The 22,514-nt window shown below is 57.8% G+C and overlaps 1 protein-coding gene across 1 annotated transcript in view; it reads left to right on the top strand.

Annotated features, from left to right (window-relative positions):
• The first annotated feature begins 17,739 nt into the window (after window positions 1-17,739).
• ZMAT4 (zinc finger matrin-type 4) overlaps window positions 17,740-22,514 on the top strand; it is a 72,407-nt gene continuing 67,632 nt past the window's right edge. The window contains exon 1 of the mRNA XM_074928742.1: window positions 17,740-17,778. Within this exon, the coding sequence (XP_074784843.1) occupies window positions 17,773-17,778 (6 nt within the window). The 5' untranslated portion in view covers window positions 17,740-17,772. The remainder of the gene's footprint in view (window positions 17,779-22,514) is intronic.

The following is a 22,514-nucleotide window of genomic DNA, read 5'->3' as shown; positions in this document are numbered from 1 at the left end:
ATTTTAAGTCAGTTTCTTGAGCCCAGATGTCCTGGTTTGTGTTCTCTAAGCACCTGGATTCAACATACGTGTCTAAGCAGGAGCAGAGGTGCTCCCAGGCATGATTCTTGGCTCCCAGAAATGCAGTTTAATGGCTCAAGTGCCTCCTGCCAGCGGACTATGCCTGGGATGGAAAGCATGTGCCATTGTTTGGGGGTTTGAGGTTTTTTTGAGTTACAGGAGATTCACATGAACCCCCTCAAAGGTAACTCAGGCAGAGAAGTGAGGAGCTTTAGAGCTGAGTTTGTGCAGTTGCTTTCATTATGCCCAGATTCAGGAGCCAGAATATGCAAATTCCCACTAGCTTTGACCAGAGGAACAATAAACAGGGGGATTAAGTGGTCCCGTGTGGGGACAGTGTCTCAGGCTCTGCATTTCCTGGGGTGCTGTGTAACAGAATCACAGACTGCTTTGGGTTGGGAAGGACCTTACAGTCCACCCAGTGCCACCCCCTGCCCCGGGCAGGGCCACCTTCCACCAGCCCAGGTTGCCCCGAGCCCCGTCCAACCCAGCCTTGAGCCCTTCCAGGGAGGGGGCAGCCACAGCTTCTCTGGGCAGCCTGTGCCAGGGCCTCACCCCCCTCACAGGGGAGAATTTCTGTCTCAGATCCCATCTAAGTCTCCCCTCTGTCAGTTTAACCCCGTTCCCCCTCGTCCTATCCCTCGCCCCTGATGACGAGTCCCCCCCCCCATTCCCGCAGCCCCTTTCAGCCCTGGGGGGCCGCTCTAAGGTCTCCCCGGAGCCTTCTCTCCTCCAGCTGAACCCCCCAACTCTCCCAGCCTGTCCTCACAGGGGTGCTCCAGCCCCCCCAGCATCCTCGTGGCCTCCTCTGGCCCCCCTCGAGCAGGTCCGTGTCCTTCTGCTGTTGGTGCCCCAGAGCTGGGCCCAGCCCTGCAGGGGGGGCTCACAGAGCGGAGCAGAGGGGGAGAATCCCCCCCCGGCCCTGTGCCCACCCTGCTCTGGGTGCAGCCCAGGGTGCTGTTGGCTTTCCGGGCTGTGAGTGCCCGTTGGTGGCTCACAGGCAGTTTTCCACCCCCCAGCCCCCCCAAGCCCTTCTCCCTGGGGCTGCTCTCAACCCACTCCTCGCCCAGCCTGGATTTGGGCTTGGGACTGCCCCGACCCCTGGGCAGGACCTTGCCCTTGGCCTTGAGCTCCAGGAGGGTCGCAGGTCCCCCCCTCCCTCCGCCCAGGTCCCTGCGGCCGCGGTCCCCTCCCTCCAGCCCGTGGCCGCACGGAGGCAGTTGGGGCGGTTTTGGCTCTGACAAGGGCGGTAAACTGAGGAACAGAGGTTTGTGCTTTGCTGGGGACGCTGGTGAGGCTGGAGGGGATGCGGGGGGAGCGGGGCCACGGGCGGGAACCCGCTCCCCCTCCCCGGGCGCCGCAGCGGTGGGAGGCGGGTGCCACCTCACGGTGGCGGAGGGGAACGGGCCGGGGACCGGGCGGGGGGGCGTCATCCCCCTCCCCTCGGCCCGGGGCAGGCTCCGTCGTGCAGTTTGTGCTCCGCTCCAGCAGCCGCTCCGCTCTCCCTGGGGACCGTCTGTCCTTGGACGGTCCCGCCCGCACCCACCTGCCCGCACCCCCTGCCCACACTCCCTGCCCGCACCCCCTGCCCACACTCCCTGCCCACACCCCCTGCCCACACCCCCTGCCCACACCCCCTGCCCACACTCCCTGCCCGCACCCCCTGCCCGCACCCCCTGCCCACACTCCCTGCCCACACCCCCTGCCCACACCCCCTGCCCACACTCCCTGACCGCACTCCCTGCCCGCACCCACCTGCCCGCACCTCCCGCTGCCCCCCCGGACACGCCGCCGGCTGCCCCTCGCCCCCGCCCGCGGTGAGGGGGGGTCTGTCCCCCAAGATGCGCCCTACAACCCGTCGGGGGGGGCTGCAGGTGCAACCCCCGTGTGTTTCCCAGCCGGGACAGGGATGGGGCGGGCAGCGAGGTCGCGCAGCCACCGCCAGGACTTTGACTGGTTTTCAAGTCCACCGAAGGGTTAATGTGAAAATCTCCGGCCCGTCCTGCGAGGTGACCCGGCGGGGCCCTCCCAGGGACGCAGCTATCTTGTCTCCCTGCTCTAGGAGTGGGTGCTTATCCTCAGCCTGACAGGTCGCTGCCGTCTCCGGACGCGCAGCTGGTTTTTGTCACCGTCACTACGTGGCTCCTCACCTGCTCCTGCAAACTTGGCCTGACAAGCTGCTGCAGGATGGGGGAGTATCAGAGTGTCCCCCCGGGCGGATGGGGGTTACTGCGCTGGGTCAGCACCGAGGCTCTAACACAGCTCCTCTGAGCATCGCTCTGGCTCGTGCCAGCTCTGGATTTGGCCCAGTGAACGCGAAACATCTGCAGGAGATGCTCTTTTCTCCCTCCCGCAGCACGGGAAGTGCGCAGGGTTGTGCAGTTGATGTCTGTGGATTTTAGAGGTGGCTTGTGCAGCTCCGCCGGCCGGACTCTGCTGGGCCCGAAGCAAGACTGGCTGACGGGTGAGCACGGCTCCTGTGCCTCGCCTCGCCGCGTGGCCTCCCGGAGCTGGGGCTCAAATTCAGCTCCAGGTCCCCTGCTCGTGGGTGCTCCCCAGGACCTGCAGATCCGCCTTTTCCGCGGTGCCAGAAGCCCTCTCAGCGCGGCTGAGGTCGGACCTGCCCGGGGAGGTGGGGACCACAGGGCACTGCTCTGAAGGCAAAGCTGCCCATGGCCCATTTTGCAGGCCCAAAGGCCACTGGAGACGGCAGCAGAGCCCATGCGAGAGGTGCAGTCCAGAGCCCTGCTCCTTCCTCCCCGCCAGGATGCTGGAGCCGTGACCGGGGCACGGGATGAATCGTCCCTGTGGCCTCTGCCGCGGGGACACGCAAGTGCGGCGCGTGCAGAGCGGAGAGGCACTGCTGTCTGCAGCGCCTTTCCAAGGGTGTGTTTACACGCATTTGTCAGTTAATAACCGCCTTGAAATAAAGCAAAAGCATCCCAAGGAGAGGAAGGGACGGACCAATTCAGTGAAGTTTATGCTCGTTCCACTCCCTGGAAGAGAAACAAAGCCCCAAGCCACAACCAGCACATGCAGAGCCTCTCGGTGATAGAATCCAGACCGCATTTCTTTAGGAGCAGAAAACACACTGACAGGTTAAAACAAATATTACAAGAAGGAAACTACTCATCACAGGCTCTCAGACTGCTGAAAGTTTCTTCCCACTCCCGAGAGCATCCTTCTCTCCCGGAGTCCTGAGCTGGACCAAGCACCTCTTTCCCAGAGACCTTTTCCGTGCGCTGCAGGGGCCCATCGTGTCCAAGCTGCACAGGATCTGCCCTGCTGCCAGGATCTGGCCCGAACAGCCCCAGCTGCACCCTCTGAGCTCTGTCCCGGGGCTACTTCTCTGCTCTTCCTCGCTAGCAAGTCCTGCCAGTCTCACCTCTACCTGCAAAAGAAGGGTCATTGGTGTGTGTCTCCAGTCAAACTTGTGTTTTTAGCCACAGAGAACAGCAAGGGAAGTGGCTTTCACACCCCCATGCCCAGGGGCTGTCTCTGGGAAGGGCTCTGCTGTCCAAGTGAGAGCTGGATGCAAGCTGAGGGAAAACAGATGGTTTCAAGATCAAGCCCATCACATGAATGAGAAGCCAAACTGCTGATGGATGGGGCAGTGCTCAGCTCAGGCACAGAGCCAGATGTAATGTTGTCCTTCCCAAACTGCAGGGGAGCTGATGACCGAGAACACAAACCTTGTTGAGGTCCGGAAGAGCCTGGCTGTAGAGACCACGTCCTAGCTGGAGCGCGTGCTGCGCCCTGTCACAGCACAGACTCCTACTGCACCTTTCCCTTGCAGTTGGGTGGTGGCCGCTGCTTCTGGCCCGTGGGAGGGTGGTTTTATCTGCCCAGTTATGGCACCACAACTCTCTGTAGGCTGCTACACGCTGTGGGCCTCCCCCCACCCCCCCCGAAAAGAAAGGCGAAAAGGCTGGGTTATTGTCCCGTGGTGAGCTCTTGGCCACCCTGGGCAGGCCGATGGCAGCAGAGACTGGCCCTCCCTTCCTCTTCCTGTAGCCCGAGCCTCGCTGTAGCCCCCGAGCGAAGCATCTCCTTGGCAGCAGAGCCGGGAGGTGGATGAAGGACAGTACCATCATCTGCCTCCCCGAGACCCAGGATGTGCCTCCAGCACTGGGGTTACCGACCTGGCTCCTGTGGTCAGAAGGACCAACACGTGCGTCTGGAGGAGGAGACCCCTCACCTCCTGCGATGGGATGGTTCGTGCTGCTCAGTCGTGGAGGGCCGGCAAACCCTGAGCCAGGAGCCGAGCTGTGGCTTTCTGAAGCTGCCACGACCTTGCTGCTGGGTGCAGCCTCCTGTTTTTACAGGTGTCCCAGTTCAAAGCCTCCCGTGGGCTACATGGAGGGAGCGGAAGGGCGGTGTGGTTCCTGCAGCCTGCCAACGGGCACTGCAGGCTTTTGCTGCCCAAGGAAAAGGCTGATGCTGTCATGTCTGTTTAGAAAGGCCGGAAAGGTGCTCAGAGATGCAAATAGGTGCTGTGACCAGCCAGACCCTTTTGTCCCGGCTGCTGATCAGCAGTTGAGTTGCCTCACCAAGGCCCTGGCCTGTGCTGTGGCCTCTAGGAACAGGGAAACTGGCTCCGCTTTGACGAACACCAGACGTGCTGAGGATACACCATGCAGCAATGAAGCCTTCGTGCGCTGCTGCAGAAAGGCTACTGTGAAGGCACAGAGACAGGAGAGTGCTTCCAAGGAGAGAAGAGTTTAATTCAGCGCAGAGCCTGGCTGTTTTCCCACTGCCCCCATGCCAAAGCAATTAGCGGGCATAAGGCTGTTTTCAGCACGTCCCTGACTATGGCAGAGCACGTGAGAGACGAGAGATGTCGACTGGGAGGGATGTGCCTGCACGGCCAGTATCTCTCTTTTGCAAGAGCAAAGAGAATTGCGGCAGGTTGTAAGGGGTCTGGCAGTTGCGGTGGGCGAAGCCTCAGGCTGAAAGGCAGCTGCAGGGAAGCGGAGGTGGACCCCAGAGCAAGGCAAGCGGAGGACAGCATGCCCCGTCTGCCCCGGGAGCTTCCCCCGTCTCTGTCTGCCAGCCGTTGGGACAGCCGGTCCCCGGTGCATTGCCCCATCTGTGCCACGCTGCAGACCGCTGCTGGCGAGGGGCAGAGTGGCCGTGGAGGTGCAGGTCTTGTGCCCTTCCCTCCACACTGGCCAGCAGCAGAGCCGCGCCGTGCCCTGCGCCAAGAGCCTGGAGGTGGTGGCCGTCCCCACTCTTTGCTAAAGACACCAGAAAGAGCCCTGAGCCTGTGTGCCCTAGGAAAATCCGACCATCACCAGGCCCCGGGCTGGCAGTGGGGCCGGGATTTGAAATGGGGGCAGAAATGCCGCACCACGGCCGTGCGTGGCGTCCTGCGTGGTGACAGATGCTGGGATGAGGCGTCAGGGCTGCAGCGCGGAGCCAGGACTTGTGCTTGCTCGGCAGCACGCCTCACCCTGTCTCAGAAAATCTGTAAGAGGAAACTGGATTTAAAATTGTTCTTCCAGGCTCCCGGGAGAAGGACCAGGAGTGAAGGAGGGCTGAGGGAGGGGTCACTCATCACCAGCTCATTACAGGCAGAAACCCAACACCCCGGGGAGCGCGGTGCGGAGCCAGCCCTGTGCGAAGGGTCATCTGCACCAACCCTGCAGCTGTGGATGCGCATTGCACTGTGCCCCGCGTCCAGATCAGGACGTTTTTATTATTTCTAGCATTACTTACAAAGTGTCCCCTATTTTCATCCTGTAGGACCAAATCCGAGGTGGTGTTTGCTTTTGGAGATGTAAATGCTTTGTTTCTGTAAGGTCTCTTGGTAGACTTGTATTTTCATTTGCATTTTTCATGTATAACTCGGTATGTGAGTCAGAGAGAAAATGAGCTTTGTGTTCAAGTGTGCATGGCCTGGGGGGTGGAACGTCCCTCACGGCCCCTGGGGCCGGGATGGGATCAGAGCGGGGCTGGCAGCTCTGCGGGGAGCAGAGGGGACAGACAGGAGGGGTGCTGGGTGCCGCCCGTGAGAGCCGGCCCTGTCCTGCTGACTGCGCCGGGCCGGGGCGATGCACCAGGGGAGAGGCAGAGCATGGACCCGGCAGTTTTCCCTGAGCATCCTCTCCTGGCAGTATCAGCATCCGGCACCTGCAGGCATGCTGCCCTGGGGAGTCCTTCAGCTGAGGAGTTCCTCCGCTAAAGGATTTCCCATTTTCACCGGCGAACGTCCTCCCCCTGCTGTGCCCCCACGGTGCAGCTGCTTATTTTCGAAAAGGGAGAGGGAAGGAGCCGTTATTTGCACCCTCCGAGCCACACTGCACCCCTTCTCCCCACTGTCCCGATTTGCACATCAATGTTCTCTCCCTTGCGGGGTGAATTCAGAAAGGCCACATTTGCACTTGAATATCCAAATAACATACGGGCAAGCAGTTGATGTCTCCATCCATTTCCAAGGCTCGCTACTATAAGCACTTAACTTTACCCTTGCCCAGATGTGCGTTCGTTTTATGTGTTGTGCATAAAACGGCAGAAATTGCACGGGGTGGAATGTGTTGGAATTGGCACTTTGGAAAATGCGTACTCTGCTGGAATGTGCTAACATCCAGCTCGCACAGAAGGGCAATTAACTCTATTTATGTTCATGAGACTGAATCTAAAACTGGCTTCAGAAAGCAGCTCACTCACATTAAAGGGCTTTATAATCATTATGCTAAAGTATTTCTTTTGAAAACATTTTCAGTTTCTTAAACAGTTAGGATATTTATAAAATATGGCATCAATTACTACATATTTCTTTATTCACACTGATTATACAACCTATAATTATACTTAAGCCTCTTATTTGTATATCATGGCAGCATTAAGAAAAGCTCTGTGATTTGTCTGCATGTTATTCTTTCCAAATAGCAGAGGGCTGCGGGCTCTCCCCTCCTTTAGAGAATTAACGTGGTGGTGTTGCCCAAACAACATCACCCAGGTGTCTGCCCCCCCCAGCCAGTTCCCGGCAGAAGGAGCAGGCTGGGGCGGACAGCTCATGGTGACAGGTAAAGTTGGCTTTGTGTCGCTCGGGCTCCAAGCGCCGTGTTTACAGCCAGCTTCTCACAACTGTTTACTCACAGGAAAACATTTGCCTGGATCCCTTTTGCTTGCTGCCAAGCAGTCAGCGTTGGAACAATGAAACTCTCCCTCGGGGTCCGTCGTTAGAAAGGCAGCGTGGGCTCCCGTGGCCGGGCGGTGCCGGGGACCCCGCGCGCGATGCTGGGGGCGTCCGGCCGCTGGGGCACTGACCGCCTGGAGCCCGTGTGTGAGTGCCTGGAAGGAAAGGCCCTGCCTGAGCGAGGGAACCCGCCGTGCCCTTCGGAAGCGCCTGGTTTGGAGCAGCTTGTCTCTTGCCGCGGCTCTCGTTGACTTCTGTTAGGGTTTCACTCAATGTTAGATCCCACTGCTTGTACACAACCCCCGCCTTGAAACCACTTATTACAGACGAGACAAATCCGCTCGGCTCCCGCTCAGCCGAGGCAGCTGATTGCACAAGTTCATCTCTGGCACCGTGGTGACTTGCAGGGGCCGGGGGACACAGTGGCTAAACCCCAGGCTGAGCCTGGCTCGGCTCCGGCTGACTTGAGGGAACTTTGCAGTGGGAAATTTGTGAAAAACCTGCTTTCCCGCACTCTGCTCTCGGAACAGCAGTTGATGTTTCCTGGCAAGCAGTTCACTGGGTCTCTTTGCAGACTGGTGTCCCAGCAGACTTTTCTTTTTGAGCCTCCGAAGGTCACCAGGCTTTTGGGCAACATGAGCAGGGAATGGAGCTGGACTCTGGAAGAGGAAAAAACCCTGAATGCGCAACATAAACAAGAGAGCCATAATGACTGAACTCGTGGTTTCTTTTTGACAAGGAAAATGGGAGAAGAAAATGAACACTTTGAAAAGGAGAAGCAATTGGTTTTGGAGCATCATTTGTGACAAGGTGAATGCTCTGAACAAATTTCAGATTGATTCTGTGCAAAAATGGGAGACAAATTGCTCTCTGAGGGACAGTCACCTTCCACGCACCAACATCAGCAGCTACGTTACAGTCAGCATGTTTCTGCAGGAGAAAACACTCGCTAAGCTTGCTTTCAACTACTGAAATACTGTACCTGCAGAAAGGCCTGGAAATACATTTTTGGGTTGTGGAGCTGCAATGTTTGTTGTACCTTTCCACAGCCAAATAAATGCTTTGGGCAATAAGTCTAGCGTCGCCTCTCTGCAGCCAAGTAGCCAAATCCCCATCTTTTGAGGACCGAGATCTGGGTTTGGTGGGAGTCTCACTGGCTGCAAGCGTGTGTTGAAGAAGAGGTGGCTCCTAGTTCTCATGGTGTAAGTGGGAGAAAAGTCAGCAGTGGTGAAATTGTACTTGGTAGTTGTCAGAAAACATTGGTGCTGTATGAGAGTCTACTGGAGTGCTGTTGGGAAATGGTGCAGTTTCCAGCTCGCCATAGAAAACCGTGTATGAACAAAGGGATTGAGATGCAGATGAGCTGAGGAGGAAGGATGGCCTTGCTGGACTGGGTCTCGGTTATTCCAGCTTAATTTCTGATTTGTTAAACGACCATGGGAAAGAGCTGGTGCTGATGGAGAGGAATGCCAAGGCTCCTTCTGTACTGCTGTCTCCCCATACCGCAGTGGAAAGAGCTGGGTTTGCCTGCATAGGCTGAGACTACAAGCCCCCCCAGGGGCCTGTTTCTGAAGCAAACCCAGGGGCAGACGGTCCCAAAGATGCAGCACCAGCACTGAGCCCTGTTCCCAGGGAGGCTGCTCTGTGAAAGCCCTGCTGGAGCCAGCCACTGTCGAATCCTACAGCATGTGGTCAGGCACGGGGCAGGGGGGAAATACCCAGTCAGGCAGGGATTGACAGCGCAAAAATTAAAGGGAACTGCTTAAGAATCGTGACAGGCTTTTTCTGAGAGGTGCAAAGAAGCCACCATGTGAGAGGAAATTCTGCTATAATAATTATATGAACCATGCCCATCAATTTTACTAATGAATCTGCTGAGGTTCCTAGCCTGTTTCTAAAACTATAGGAGCAAGTTGGTGTTTAATCGAGCGTCGAACAACGCTGGCTGGGAACACTGAAAGGTGGGGCAGGACACAGCAGCTGCTGCCTTCAGTGAGTTCAGGGCGTGGGGTCGGAGCAGAGATCCCTGCTCGGGGGGACACTGGCGGGTCTGTCCCTGGAGACGCGCTGCACGCTCTCACGTTGTTCTTGTGGTGTATGAGCACATCAGTGCCCTTTAAGGGGGTTACCTTTCAGCAGTGTGTAAGTGGAAGTGTGTACTTGCCCTACTGCAGTTATTGTTTTTTCCAGTGCATGTGTATGGCACTGCAGGGGTTAAGGGAGCAGAGCACTGAAATTTCAGCGGATAAAGAACCTCCCTTGGTGGATGAGGCGTGTATACAGCTTTCCTTGTTACGCTTGACAGATGTGCAACAATAGACAATGAGTCAAAGTGGGGAGCCAGAAAAGAGCGCAGGAAAAAGCTGCTGAGAATTACTGGTGTGGCCAGGAGAGCGAAGCCCTCTTATAACAGAGCATTGTTCTGCTGGATATAAATCTCCACTGAAATATGAACACCAGGCTTCCATGGACTTCCCAAAGCTGGAATGTGCATCATCAATAACCAAGCCCGCTGCCCTGCACGGAATCATATTTATCACCATTACACTGAGGTGTGAAGCCCCCAACCTGCAAGGCTGGGGTGACAGACCTGACTTCCAGCTGGTGGTAAGGTCAGGCCAAGCCACAGGCTGGGCTGAGGAGGAGGCAGTGCTGTTCCCGGGGCAGCAAGGGCCGGGGCGCGTGCCTGCAGCCTTCCCGCAGATCCTGGGGGCCCTGACAAGTGCACACCCCCCCCCACCCCCCCCCAAAGCTGTGCTGACTCAGGGCTCCTTAACTTCACGGAGCATTTTGGGACAGCACTGTCTCGGGTCCGAAAGCACAAGGCTGCACAGCTCTAAACCCTCGGTGCCGGCTCTGCCCTTTATCGTGCACATACGCAGGAGCCGCGCTCAGCTCCGTTTCTGCCAAGCACTTCCTTCCCCTCCAGCGCGGAGCTGGTGCCTGATCTTGTGTGAACGTGTCTTTCTCATGCCTGTTGTCGAGTCTCTGTGACATGCAGGGTCCCCAGGACCGGTATTTCTCCGCTTAGCCAGGACACTGCTTGGGTAGCAGCGTCGGCCGAGGGCAGAACGGCAGAGAGAAGTGCACAAGGCGTTGCCCCGACACCCAGCGCCCCCTCCCTGCTTTAGCCGAGGAGGAATTCCCACTTTGTCCCAGTACAGTTCGTAGAGCCTATGACTGGAAACGACTGAATAACCAACCCAATGGCAGCTGGGCATTGTGCTGGCTCTCCCGGCCGGCCGGTGGAGGTTTCCAGTGGATGAGCCTTACTCTGTGGCTTTGACACTTGGCAGCACAGTGGCCCTTCCCAGGTGGCAGCCTGGAATTTGCACTGTGCTGGCAATTTATAAGCTATTGTTTCTCTCCCTGACAGAACGGCTGTGCAAGTCCCAGCACAGCATGGGCTATGGATTTTCTTGTTCTGCTTATGAGTGTAAAGTTTTGCATTTTTTCTGCTGACCTCTGTGCTTGAAACTTTTCCACTCTTGTGAAACTGGTGCTTGCTGCCTTAGAAAACTTGCAAGATGGAGAAGGCTGTACAGTGGGAGAACTGAAACCCAGTTTCACTTTTCCACTCTTTTTTCTTCAGCGGTCCCTCTGTTCCACTCAGTGATGGAATAGGAAGTCTGGTAACGGATATACAGCAGGAGCAGACAGATTGGTCCAACCGAGAACTTGACTCGTTTCCAAAATCCCTGTAGTGTATTTCCCAAGCCACATCTGATCTCAGAGCTCCTCATTCTCCGTGATTACACCTTCTCCCTGGTCTATAGTCGCCCTGTCTTACCTGGGGTTTCTCCCAAGCGCCCTTGTACCGCGCTTTTGGCTGCTGCTGCGCATGTTTGAGGTTGAGATACTTCTGGAAAGGAGAAGGGCATCCTGTGCTCAGCCAGGCAGGCACGAAATGCCCTTCCCAGCTGAACAAGGTCGCTGCTCCTTCGGGCAGAACAGCTGAGCACTAGCTGGGAACCCAGAGGCCCTGCTCTTTGATAAGCATCTGGTAATACCAGAACTGTTTCCTCAAAGTAAAAGGGACTTAATGGCAGGATACTGGTGTCACCTCTGTGCAAATATCGGATGACAGTCCAGAAGCTAAATTGCCTGCAATTACATGACTGAATTAAAGGGAAGACAGACAGCAGCGCGTCAGATATGAACGAGGTTCATTGTTCGCCTGCAGATATTCACATTTCTCCAGCTCAGTCTCAGAAAAGCACCCTTGTGTCTTCCAGGCCGGTACAAAATTTGATCCGCTCCTGCTTTCAGCTGTGGGACGCGGCCACTCCCTGCTCGAGCAGCTCTGCCCGCAGGGCCCGGGTCGGGGCCCGGCGGAGGGAACGCGGCCGGGGGGGGAGCGACCCGGGGCGGGGGCCGCCGGGCAGCGGGGCTGCGGCAGAACCCCCGAGCTCTCGGGGGCCGGGACCCGCCAACAGCGCCAGGCCGGGCCCGGTGCGGGGGCACTCGGGGCTCTGCGGCCCCCCCGGGCGCTGGGGAGGGGCTGGGGGTTCCCGTGCTCAGCGCCACCCTCCGGCTCCGGGGCGGCCTGCTCACCGGCCCCGGCACCGCCGGCCGCCCCGCCCCTCCCGGATCCCGCCCCGCCCCGCCCCGCCCCGCCCCGCCCGGATCCCGCCCCGCCCCGCCCGGATCCCGCCCCGCCCCGCTCCGCCCCGCCCCGCCCGGATCCCGCTCCGCCCCGCTCCGCCCCGCCCCGCCCGGATCCCGCCCCGCCCCGCCCCGCCCCGCCCCGCCCGGATCCCGCTCCGCCCCGCCCCGCCCCGCCCCGCCCCGCCCGGATCCCGCCCCGCCCCCGCCGTTGGTGCCCGGCGCGCGCCGCGGGGGGGCGCGTTTGCCTCGGAAACGCGCGGGGCCGGGGGGGGGGGGGGTGGGCGACCCGTCGCGGCGGCAGCGGGGCCCCCCTTCCCTTCCCTTCCCTTCCCTTCCCTTCCCTTCCCTTCCCTTCCCTTCCCTTCCCTTCCCTTCCCTTCCCTTCCCTTCCCTTCCCTTCCCCTTCCCTTCCCCTTCCCTGCCCTCCCCTTCCCCCGGGATTTGCGGGGTGCTGCTGGTGCTGCCCTGCCCCGGCGGGGGGGGGGTGTGTGTGTCCCCCGTCCCGCTCCGGCCCCTCGGGCCCTTCTCTCAGCTCGGGGCCTCCCTGCAGTGGGATTCCGTTATTATTGCTCGTAACTGCAGCATCGAGAGAATCTTGGCAGGACCCACTCGCCCCAAACCCTGCGCCCCGGCCCAGGTAACGGCGGGTAACGCGACCCATGCGGAGCGCGTCGTGGTGCTGCCGAGAAACGGCCTCGGGGCTTCGCACGTCCCCGGGTGCGCTCTCAGGTGCAGCAGGCAGAAGCTTCCATCCCGGTCCAGTTAGGATGGTGCTTCTTTATGGTGTAACCAGTCCGGACATACGGTCTGCTGCTTTATCCATTTCACTAATTGCTTGCAGCTGTTAAAGCTTTTCATACTTGGGGAAAAGGAAAGGAAAAAGGTAAAAGTCGATCCACAAAAAAATCGGGAATTGATAACAGTCTCTATGCTGGAAGGGATGGAGATGAGAAGACTTTTGAGTTGTAATTCGTGGTCTAATAAGCTAACTAGGAAGGAACAAAAATTAAGGGAAGCTTTGCTGGTTTTGTTTCACGTCTGATGGAAAATCCGGGTTGGTTAATTCTCGCTGCGTGGCTGTAAATGGTAATGGCACGGTCCTAGCCCCGAGGGGAGGGGGCGCCTGGCCGAGGGGGCTGTGGGGAGGTGAGGAAGGACGGCACAAGGAGGAGGAGCGGTGGCATCTGCCCGGAGCTGGCGTCCCAGGAGCAGGGTGCCTGTCAGGGACACCCGGTCCTTGGGAAGGGGAACAGTGCAGCCAGGGCAGGTCTGCCCGCGGCCAGCCCGGGAGGGGCTCCGGCAGCGGCCTGGGTGTTTGGGGGGGCACGAAGGCGTGGCAGCCTGTGCAGCTTTGTGTTTCCGTCCCCGCTAAAAGCCCGAGGGACGGCCGGTGCCATCCGAGTCCGCGGGTCTCTGCTCTGTGCCGTTGCGGGCCGGAGCTGCGCCGGGAGCCCTGCGCCGGGATCGGGGCTGGTGTCCATGTGGGCTGTGGCTGTGTCACGGCCCTGGCGGAGGACAGTGGGCGGGCAACGGGCAGGCAGCAACCTCCGCCACGCTCCTCTGCTGCAGTGAGTCGAGGTTTTGTCTTTCCCGTGACACGAGGGGAGGTCACAGCCCAGCCCAAGGCCACCACGCTGCTGTGGCTGCCGTCCCCCTGCAGCCGGCTTCTTCGGAGCGGTCCCCAGCCCCCTCTCAAAGCCGGTCAGGATGGGGCTGGCACGGAGCTGGGGTCACCTGCCTGATCATGGCACCCCCCAGACACCCCGGGGGGCAGCCGCGAGCGCGGAGGAGGGCAGGCTCGTCCTGCGGGTATAGCGCATCGGATTAACACCCTGCGAAAAGGGGCAGCAGCCCCTGAGATGTGTTGTGATTTTGATCCTTATTTAGCACCATGCGTTGTTTCTCCTTGCCCCGACTCTGATCCGAATGTGCTCTTCATCTCCTCGGTGGAGAGCAGGCTACGGTACCAAAAGTCATTGAGTTTTGGGGCCTGCAGCAAGGCTTAATGACAGTTTAAATTAGGAACCTGAGTTGTGGCACGGTAACACTAGAGTGAAGGCTGTAATTAGGAAGGCAGCGATTTCCCCGTGACCTTTTTTTTTAAAGTGTTTGAAGTGGCCCCGTCTCGGCAGAGCTCCCTCCCTGTGTTAGAAGTTTCTCTCTAATGTGGGTCATGCCTCTGCTGTTTGCAGGTGGCACAGTACGGAATCTGCATTTTGTTTTTTCAAAGTTAAAGTGTCTTTGAAATGTGATTTTGCATCTAATGCAGAATGTAATAAAAAGACTTTAAAGAGCTGCTGATGCCTCGTGGAAAACTGAAAAACATTCTGTTGAGAAACAATTCTGCTGGGCTGTCTTATCTGCTGTTCCCTTTGCTCATTTTTGATAGCACGGGGCACTATAAATATACATAGTTATACATAAAAATGAGAAACCTTGGCAACCAAATAGAAGGTTAGTTGTTTTCTGGTGTTTGATCGCTGTGGGCAGGTGGGTGAGGGGAGATGGGGTTCATGGGCCAGCGTTTCATCTTCACAGCTACTGGACCGATGCTGCGGCCGATTGTTGAGCGTTGGACTGAAACGGAGTCACGTACCAGTGGATTATTTTTTCCTAGAGCTATTTGTTAACCCTCTAAAAATAGCGTCAGTGGTTTCTGGGGCACTCTGAGAAGGCTGGCGCTGGAACAGAGGAACGAGGCGACGCTTCGGAGCCGGAGGACAGGAGCTGCCATATGGCGGCAGGGGCCGAGCCCCTCGGCAGGGCCGGCGGCCGCACGTCGCGGCTCCCCGGGTGCTGCCCCTGGCACCGCTCGCCCTGGTGCTGCGCTCCCGCTCCCAGCCGCCCTCCCCGGCATCGCCCCGGCTGCTCTGGCCTGGCAGTGTCACCCGCGGGTGCCGGCAGGGCGATGCCCCCGGGCTGCTCCCCTGGGCCGGCATCCGAGACCCACAGCGGGTCCTTCAGCCGAGCGCGGGCCCGGAGGCCTGGTGCACGGATGGTATTGTTACTGCCTTAGGTTGGGCCGGGCGAAGGACAAGAGCTCTGCTGCAAGGGGCCGCTTGTGTGGCTCCGAATGACTGGGCAAAATAACCGCCCTCATCCCTTGCTCAGAATTGCTCTCCCAGGAGCCCGGCAGAGCTGCGGAGGCCCTTGGCCCCTGGTCCAGCACGTCGGGGCTCTCGCCGCAGAGGGGAGCGGCGCTTGTCTGCCTCTGCCGTGTTCTGGGGACCCGCAGATCTAAGCTTTCAGGGCTGCAGTTGCTGAACGAAGGGCTCCTTGGCTCTTAAGGTTTCCAGTAATTTTCCCAGGCAAATTATGCACTGCCATGGCCTCAGGAGAAAACATTTTTTGCCATAGCCATCAACTGTTCAGAAAATGGAGAGCTGTTTTGGCACCAAAATACTGTCCTCCCCTCTGAAACGGCACCTTGTTCATGCTGTCATAAAATAGGAGACCTTAAAACACGGAAGGTGGACTCCAACTGTCCTCAGGTGTTGCGAGATGCGCTTTCCTATTACTAGCATTTTTTGAAAGAGGAGCCCTTCTACAGAAATTCCTGTGTGTGCTGTTAGCAATCATGAGGAGAAGGAATGTTTGGACAAAGGACAGCTGGTTGTACAGCTCAGGCCTTCGAGGGCTGCCGGGAGCTGGTGGAACGTGAGCAGGCACCGGTCTTGCTGTGGCCTGGGTAGTGCAGGCATGTGAAAAATGCTCCTTCTCAGTAGCAGAAAGCAAGCAGTTGCCTAGTAAATAAGGAAAGCCAATTTAAAATCAAGGGTTAATTGGGAAGCTGATACGAAACAGGTCTTCTGTGTACTCAGAAGGGGTGGTACAAATCACAATGGAAATGCAGCTCTGTGGGATGCCACCCAGAGCTGATAGGATTCCTTTTGGTAACTTGGAGTAGACATGTTTTCCAGATGTGTCTTATTTAATATTAAATACCTTTTTTTTGTTGTTTTGCTGCAGTTGTGACTTGGTATTCCTCAGAATTATGGCATGACGTACGGGTGTGTTCTGCGCAGAGCAATCCAGCCATGTACTGGGTGAGTGGGCTCAGACATCTGCACAGTATCGTTCCCCTGTCACCAACTGATGGTGGTATAATTAGAAAAGTCATTAATCCTTGCTCAGCAGTGCTAGAAACTATTTATAGCAAGGCAGACAAACAGTACCCTGCATGTTGGGCTAGGGTGGGTATGGAAATTACTCCTGGTGCCGTATGTACTGTGGGGCCCAAATCAGAGAGAATTTGATTCTGCGAGGGAAATTCCCTTCCTGGCTGTATGCGGACAGGTACAAACTGTCCACGATGACCAAGGTATCGCTGCCTGGACTTGTCAGAGGGGCCCGCGCGGGACATGTCCTGTGGGCTGTCCCCATCCCAGGAGTTGGGGTCCTGGGGGTGCCTGTCCTGCCCGTGTCCACGGGCCCCTCTGCGGCTGGGACCCGCCGATGCGGAGCACAGGCTGCAGCAGGTCTCAGTCAAGGAACAGTAAGGAATAGACCCAGCTCTCCTTCTCCTCAGCCTTCCTGAGAAAGGCATTGAAACCCATCAGAATGGTCCTTTTGATCAATGAGCAGTGACAAACGGTGTCTGACAGCCTGCTGTTCGAACCGACGCCTTGGGGCCGGCTGGCTGTTTGCTGACGGGTGTTCGTCTCTTGTCCGTGGGGCCGGAGAGCCCTGGTCTGCTGGTTTAAATAGTGTCAGGCAGCAGCGAGCACCCTTCCCAGCTGGTACACAAACGTGGGAAATGCTCAAGCCTGCCTGGGGCGGGTGATGGAGCAAGTGTTTGTGCAGCTGGTCCTAAGGCAAGTGCTGTGCCACAGCGACGGGGCCTGGGCGGGCCTCGTTCGGTGTTGGGAAAACACCGGCACTGATGATCTGGTGACAAAAGGGGCCTTGCAGCAGCGCAGCGCCTGCGGAGCCGATCCCAGGTTTGGCACAGAGGATCTGTGGGCACAGCTCCGTGTTGGGACGTGCTCCCTTCCGAACCAGGGTGCCCCGTCTCCCTGCTGAGCCCGCTGCGGGGTCTGTTGCAGGGTGATCCTCCAGCAGCACTGCAGCCTGCGCAGGGTAACCAGTTACAGTAACTGGGATCCATTTGAGCCATTAGCACCCAGGCATCTCCCTCCCGTGCGGTCCTGAGCAGCCAGGATGACCAGCACAGGTGTGTGCTCTCAGCTGGGCCCTCTCGGAGGCAGACTCCTGAGGGTGCCTGCCCAGCTAACCTGCATCTCCCCTCGCGGTGGGCTGTCCTGGCAGAACGCCGATAGCCACTGGCCCGATTTCCCCCGGCCCCGGCTGCTCCTCATGCCGGCAGCGCTGCAGCAGCGGAGGGCAGGGGAAAACGGGGCTGGGAGCGCACCTCTGCGTCTGTGCTCGGGGCTGGTGGCTCGCGCCCAGCTTCCACCCACCACGTGCTGCCAGGGAGCTCTCGGGACGCTTTGGCAGGTAAGGGTTTGTTACTCACGTCTCTTCCCACTCGGGGACTCCTGCGACAGCCGTGTCTGTTCCACTCTGTGTGTTACCACTTTCTAACTCGATTAATGCTGGTGGTGTAGGCAGAGAGGTTGGTCCCTGTATCTCTAAGCCAGAGGAAAAACCGGGGCGTTAGCAATGCTTAGTGAGCTCCAGGCCAAGCAGGGCTGTTATTTACAGGCTTCCGAGATGCAGCTCAGCCTGGGCTAAGGGCCACATTTTCCCTGTGCGAGAGCCAATCTTCCTGCCAGGCTTTCCGCTTGAGGGGCTCCGTCTCCAAGCTGTCTCCCAGTGCCTGGGCTTTGCCCTCGGTGCCAAACCTCGGCTGCCCACTCAACGGCATCTGCACAAAGGCGGCTTTTGTGCTAGTCTGCTGTAAGGGGCTGGGAGAAACTCCAAACTTTCGGAAGCAGCAAAAAGAGGGTGCAGGGAAGGACTGCTGGATGTTAAATCCTGCCCGAGGAGCCTGCAGAACTGGCATGGAGGTAACGATTGCTGGGAATTGGAGTGTTGCAGGCAGTGGAGTGGTGCTGGGGGGGCCTGTGATGTTGTGCCAGGGTCAGCTGAGGTGGCAGCGTTCGGAGAAATGCTCCTGTTGTCAAGTTAAACACTTCACTGGGTTTTGCCTCGTGAGGCACAAATTGCATGTCTGTGTGCCGGCAGTCAGGCATCAGGGTAACCACAGGGGAAATATGTTTGTGTCTGGGCTGGCTGCATCTTCCAGGCTTTGCTGTGAGGATTTCTCAGAAGAAAGCGCAAAATTATTGTATGCTCGAAGATTAGTGGACCGAGCCTAACCGTCCTCAGGGACAGGACTAAATCCCTCGCAGAGGTTGGGGGGCAGCTGGCTGCCCTCTGCCTGGCCTGCGGCTCAGCTGCTGGGGCAGACACCAGGAGGTGGGAGAGGACCTGTTGAAAATGTGGCGGCGGCTGTTTGGTAATTGCGGGAAATCCCCAGTGCTGGCTTTGGCTGACAAAAGCAGCGCTCAGGCTCTAAGCTGTGCCTATGGTTTGCCTGGATGATAAAAGGTGACCTCGGAAATTGCATTTCCAAACATCTTCCCCTATCCGTGAACGATGGCATTGTTCCCAGTGTTTCAGGCTGGGGCTGCCTGGGGCTCTTTGTTTAAGCTCCCTGGGAGCTGCAATTCTTATGCACAGAGCTAAGGATGCTCTGCCAGAGTCTGAGATCCTGGGAGGCGGTTACAGTTCAGCTTTTTGTTATCCCGAGGATTAAAAACTGCAGTTCAGGATGAGCTGAGGAAATCAAAGTAACCTATCTAGGGACATCCCGCAGGCATGTTTAACAGTGTGATGGAGCCAGGGTCGGCCACCGGTTCAGGTTGTTTCAAACAGCACGAGCTGGCAGAAGAGCCCACAAACCTCCGTGAAGAAGCAGGTAGTGCTTGAAACACGCTTAGCAAACTTTGTTTTGCAAAAAAACTGCGGCTGCCTGCTCTAATTTTACTGCTGAGTGTCAGGAAAGGAGAAGTCTAAAGGGCGTCGTGCCTCAGAGGAGAACGGGAGCCGTTACAGTCTCAAAGGAGGAGGGCCTGCCCGCATCCGAGGAGGGTCTCCTGCTGCTGCTCTCTGGCTGTGCCAAGGCTGGGGGGGCCCGGGCAGACCCCGGGCTGTGGCCATGCTGCTCGGCCGGGCAAGGGCCGGGGAGCATCTGCGGGCGCCTGTGCAGCGGCAGGACGGGGCAGAAGGAGCCTCATGCGGGGCAAATGTGAAACGTGTGGTGGAGGCACGGCCCTTTCTGGTGGGAACTGCAGGGGCTTGGCTGGAGAGCCGGAGTGCCGTGGAGCCCGACGCTCCTGCTGCCGGGGCAGGTCCTCTGCTGCGGAAGGAGAAGGGCCGCAGGGGCAGCACAGCCAGGGTAACGTTTTGCCTGGCTCTAGCTTTGCACATCAGCCTGGCCAAAGGAACAGCCCCAGCCTGTGTGCTGGTGGCTGCAAGGTTTGTAACTCTGATATGCAGCTTTGCTCAAGCTTATTCCTCCTTTCTCCAGAGCAGCTGCTGCTCCCTGAGCCAGTGCTGCTTTGTGCTCTGCATCAGCCTGTGATCTCTGCTCTAATCAGAAATGGGAATTAGATGTGGGTGCGGAGTGGCAGCAGAGCTGGAGGCTGCTCTGGCGAGTGCAGCAGCTTTCACCTGCAGCCTCCTGCGTCGGCGGCACGCCTGGGGGGAGCGCCAGCAGCTTCCTTGTCCCACGTCGCATTGGAGATGATATCCCAGTTCAGGCAGAGTTTGCTGCAAGGATGTCTCATAAACAACGTGCAGGTGACTGTGCCTTTGCCTACGGTTTCCTCTCCTCTTCACTCCCCCATGCCTGCCAGCTCAGAAAACGCAATGTGGATAGCACAGTATAGCCCAAGGGAGGGAAGGGAAAGAGCAAACGCCGAGAGGAACACCAGATGTTGCTGCATTGCACAGCAGAGCATCTATCCTCTCTCCAGAATTCACTCTGAATCCCCAAGCTGACGTCTGGTCAGTGGCGTTTCAGGGGGAGGCCTGGAACGATGCCCTTTGCTGTCCCTGGGGCAGCGTGGCGTTTGCCACGTGTCAGTTGTTGTGCTGGAATGAGATAGAGAGTAGATTTTTAAAGTGCAAAATGCAGCTACTTCCAGCAATCCCCCCTCTGTCTGACAAGGTGACCTACACCTAGCTAGTCCTGGTTATGATATGCTTGGGCAGATTTTGCAGTGTCCTTTGACATGCTCTGATGTGCAGGCACTGAGCTGTGAATGCACGCAGGAGCTGGGCCTGTCTGTGCCTCCTGAAAAACCCAAGTACTAATTTCACTTTGCTTATTTCCCTTCCACTCAGTTGGTGCCTCTGCCGTGCCCTTTGGCCTGTGCAGTGACTGCTAATTAAGAAAATGGCTTTGAAGACAGCGGGTTTCTTTTTTTCCTCCCTTGGGATAAAGGGGGATAAAGTAAGCTTTTAGACCAAGGGCAGATCAATAGTCCTGCAGGGCCTGGTTCTCATTTATGCTCTGGCCACATCGTGCCACAAGTTGCACTTCCACACTTGCCGTAGCACTAATGTGTGGTCTGGGCACGAAGGAGAACCGAAGCGACGGCGTGTTCTACCGGGCAACAAAGCAGAGCAACGTGCTTACTGCTGTGACAAAGATCTTGTTTATTTCTGGAGACTTTTATAATTATTCACTGAGCTAATGCAGTGCCTCGGGAACTGGATGTCACAGCAACGCGCAGTAGATCAGTAGCAGACAGTCAGACCCGGGGTTGCGCTGGGGAAAATCCGGTCTCCGTTTGAGGCGGGTCAGAAGCCAGCAGCAGCCCAGAAGCAGTGTCCCGGCTGCCCGGCCACGCGCGCTGGCGGCGGTGCAGAAGGCACCTGGTGTCACGGCACGGGCCTTGGGGCCACCCTCGCCCTCCTGTGCGGGGGCTGCCCCGCGTCCCCACTCCCCCGAGCCAGAGCTGCTTGGGGGTGTCTGAAGAGCAAGGGGCTGCTTCTCTGGCGAGGAGGAGGGTGAAGGCTGCGGGGTTTATTCAGACGCCTCGAGGACCTACCTCTCCCTTCCCTGGGGCATTTGCATGGTTCGTCTCTTTAGCCCAGCAGCGCTGCAAAGGTTGCTGCAGGACTCCGGGTAATTGCACCAGTCTGGAAGCATGAAATGCCGTGTAAATGCCAGGTGCCCGTTAGGAGTGCTTAGGCTGGACGAGCATCACCACGTTCGACAGGCCTAAGCTAGTGAGAACATTCAAGATTTGAGGGCCTGTGTCTTGCGTCTTGAGTGCGCGGGTGTGGAGAGGGATGCGCCAGGAAAGAGGCATGCCTGCTGCCAGCACGGGGACAAATGCAAGGATGCAAGTCCAAAGCCTCCGGGTACCAGGGCGGGTGTGTTTGTCCTTGCTGCTGTCTGTGCAGAGCAGGGCCCCGATTCAGCAGGTGCATTGCTCTGTTTGCTGCCCCAGGCTGTTCCTTTAGAACCGCTGCGAGGGTCTTGGCTCTCTGCGCACCCCGACGCTCACGCCTGTTAATTGCTGGCCAGGTAACAGTTCTGTATTTAATTGGTTGTTGAAAAGTATTTTGCTGAACAGCCCTGTGGGGCGATGGTGGCTGTGCCCTGTGCTTGCTGTGGTCAGCTCTTGGCTCGGGCTTTGGGAGGCAGCAGGGCTGGTGGCAGAGGCACATCAATCAGTGTGACTGCCCGCCAGAGTCAGATTAGGGAGAAATGGATTTTTTCTTTTTGGAAGGGAAAAAATGTAGCGTTCCCATAAAAATAAAGGAATCTGGAAATATTTCACAGCTGTAATGTGTGTGAGAGAAAGGGTAAACTTCCTCTGGGCCAGGAGGTTGGATGGGAAACTCGCTTTCCACTGGACTGCAGGTGGAGGAAGGTCTGTGCCTCCCTCTCCAGTAACCAATGCCCTTCGGGGCGACTTTGCACGGGGTCTGTGTGCACTCCGGTCATGTGCAGCCCACTGGCAGCGAGGAGATGTGGTGCTGCTGTACAAGAGCGAAGATCTCTCCCAGATGGTGCCCATCAGTGGGCATGGGCTGGCCCTGGCCTGGCCGGGCTGCTCCGAGGGGGGAAGGTGCCCTTGCTGGCTCGTGCGATGCTGCGTCCTCAGGCTCGGGGTGTGCAAACAGCCGCCGAGGGCTCGCTGCCAGCGCGGGCTCAGGCAGGGGGTGCGGGAACCCCTGAGGAGCCCTGTCCGAGCAGTTGGCCAGGCTGTTGCCGTCCCAGCCGGCAGCAGCTCGGTGGGTTCGCTCATCTGTCTCCATCTCCTGCTTCCCAGAGGCACCGTGCGGGGCAGCACAGCCTGCCCAGAGCCTTTCCCGGGGGGAAGCAGCTCCAGTTTGTGCTCTGCTTTGTTCCGTGGCTGCAGTAACCTCTCATTCTTTGGAGAATAAGATACGTTAAGGAGCTTTTGAAAATGATCAAGCCCTTCAGCTTCACTACTGTGATTAATCAATCACAGCTGCTGCTTTACAGCTCCATGTTTTGATGCGTTTCAGGTTGTTCCAAAGTATAACCCAGCTCAGGGCCTGTAAACACATTCCAGCGCGCTGGCGGGGTGCTGGGATGGAGCAAAAGCTGAATTTTCCAGTGTTGCACTTTGTTCAAAGCCCAGGCTGCTCAAGTCTATTGGGGAGAGCCGTGGGGCACCTTGTTTGTCTGGCACAAAGGAGGGCAGTAACGAATTACTCATTCTCGTCATTATTTCCTGCAAAAGAGAGTTCTGCT

This window comes from Athene noctua, chromosome 28 (assembly GCF_965140245.1).
Source record: "Athene noctua chromosome 28, bAthNoc1.hap1.1, whole genome shotgun sequence".
In the NCBI taxonomy this organism is placed as follows: domain Eukaryota; kingdom Metazoa; phylum Chordata; class Aves; order Strigiformes; family Strigidae; genus Athene; species Athene noctua.
Note: the sequence above shows the minus strand (reverse complement) of the source record. Positions and strands in the feature narration are given on the sequence as shown.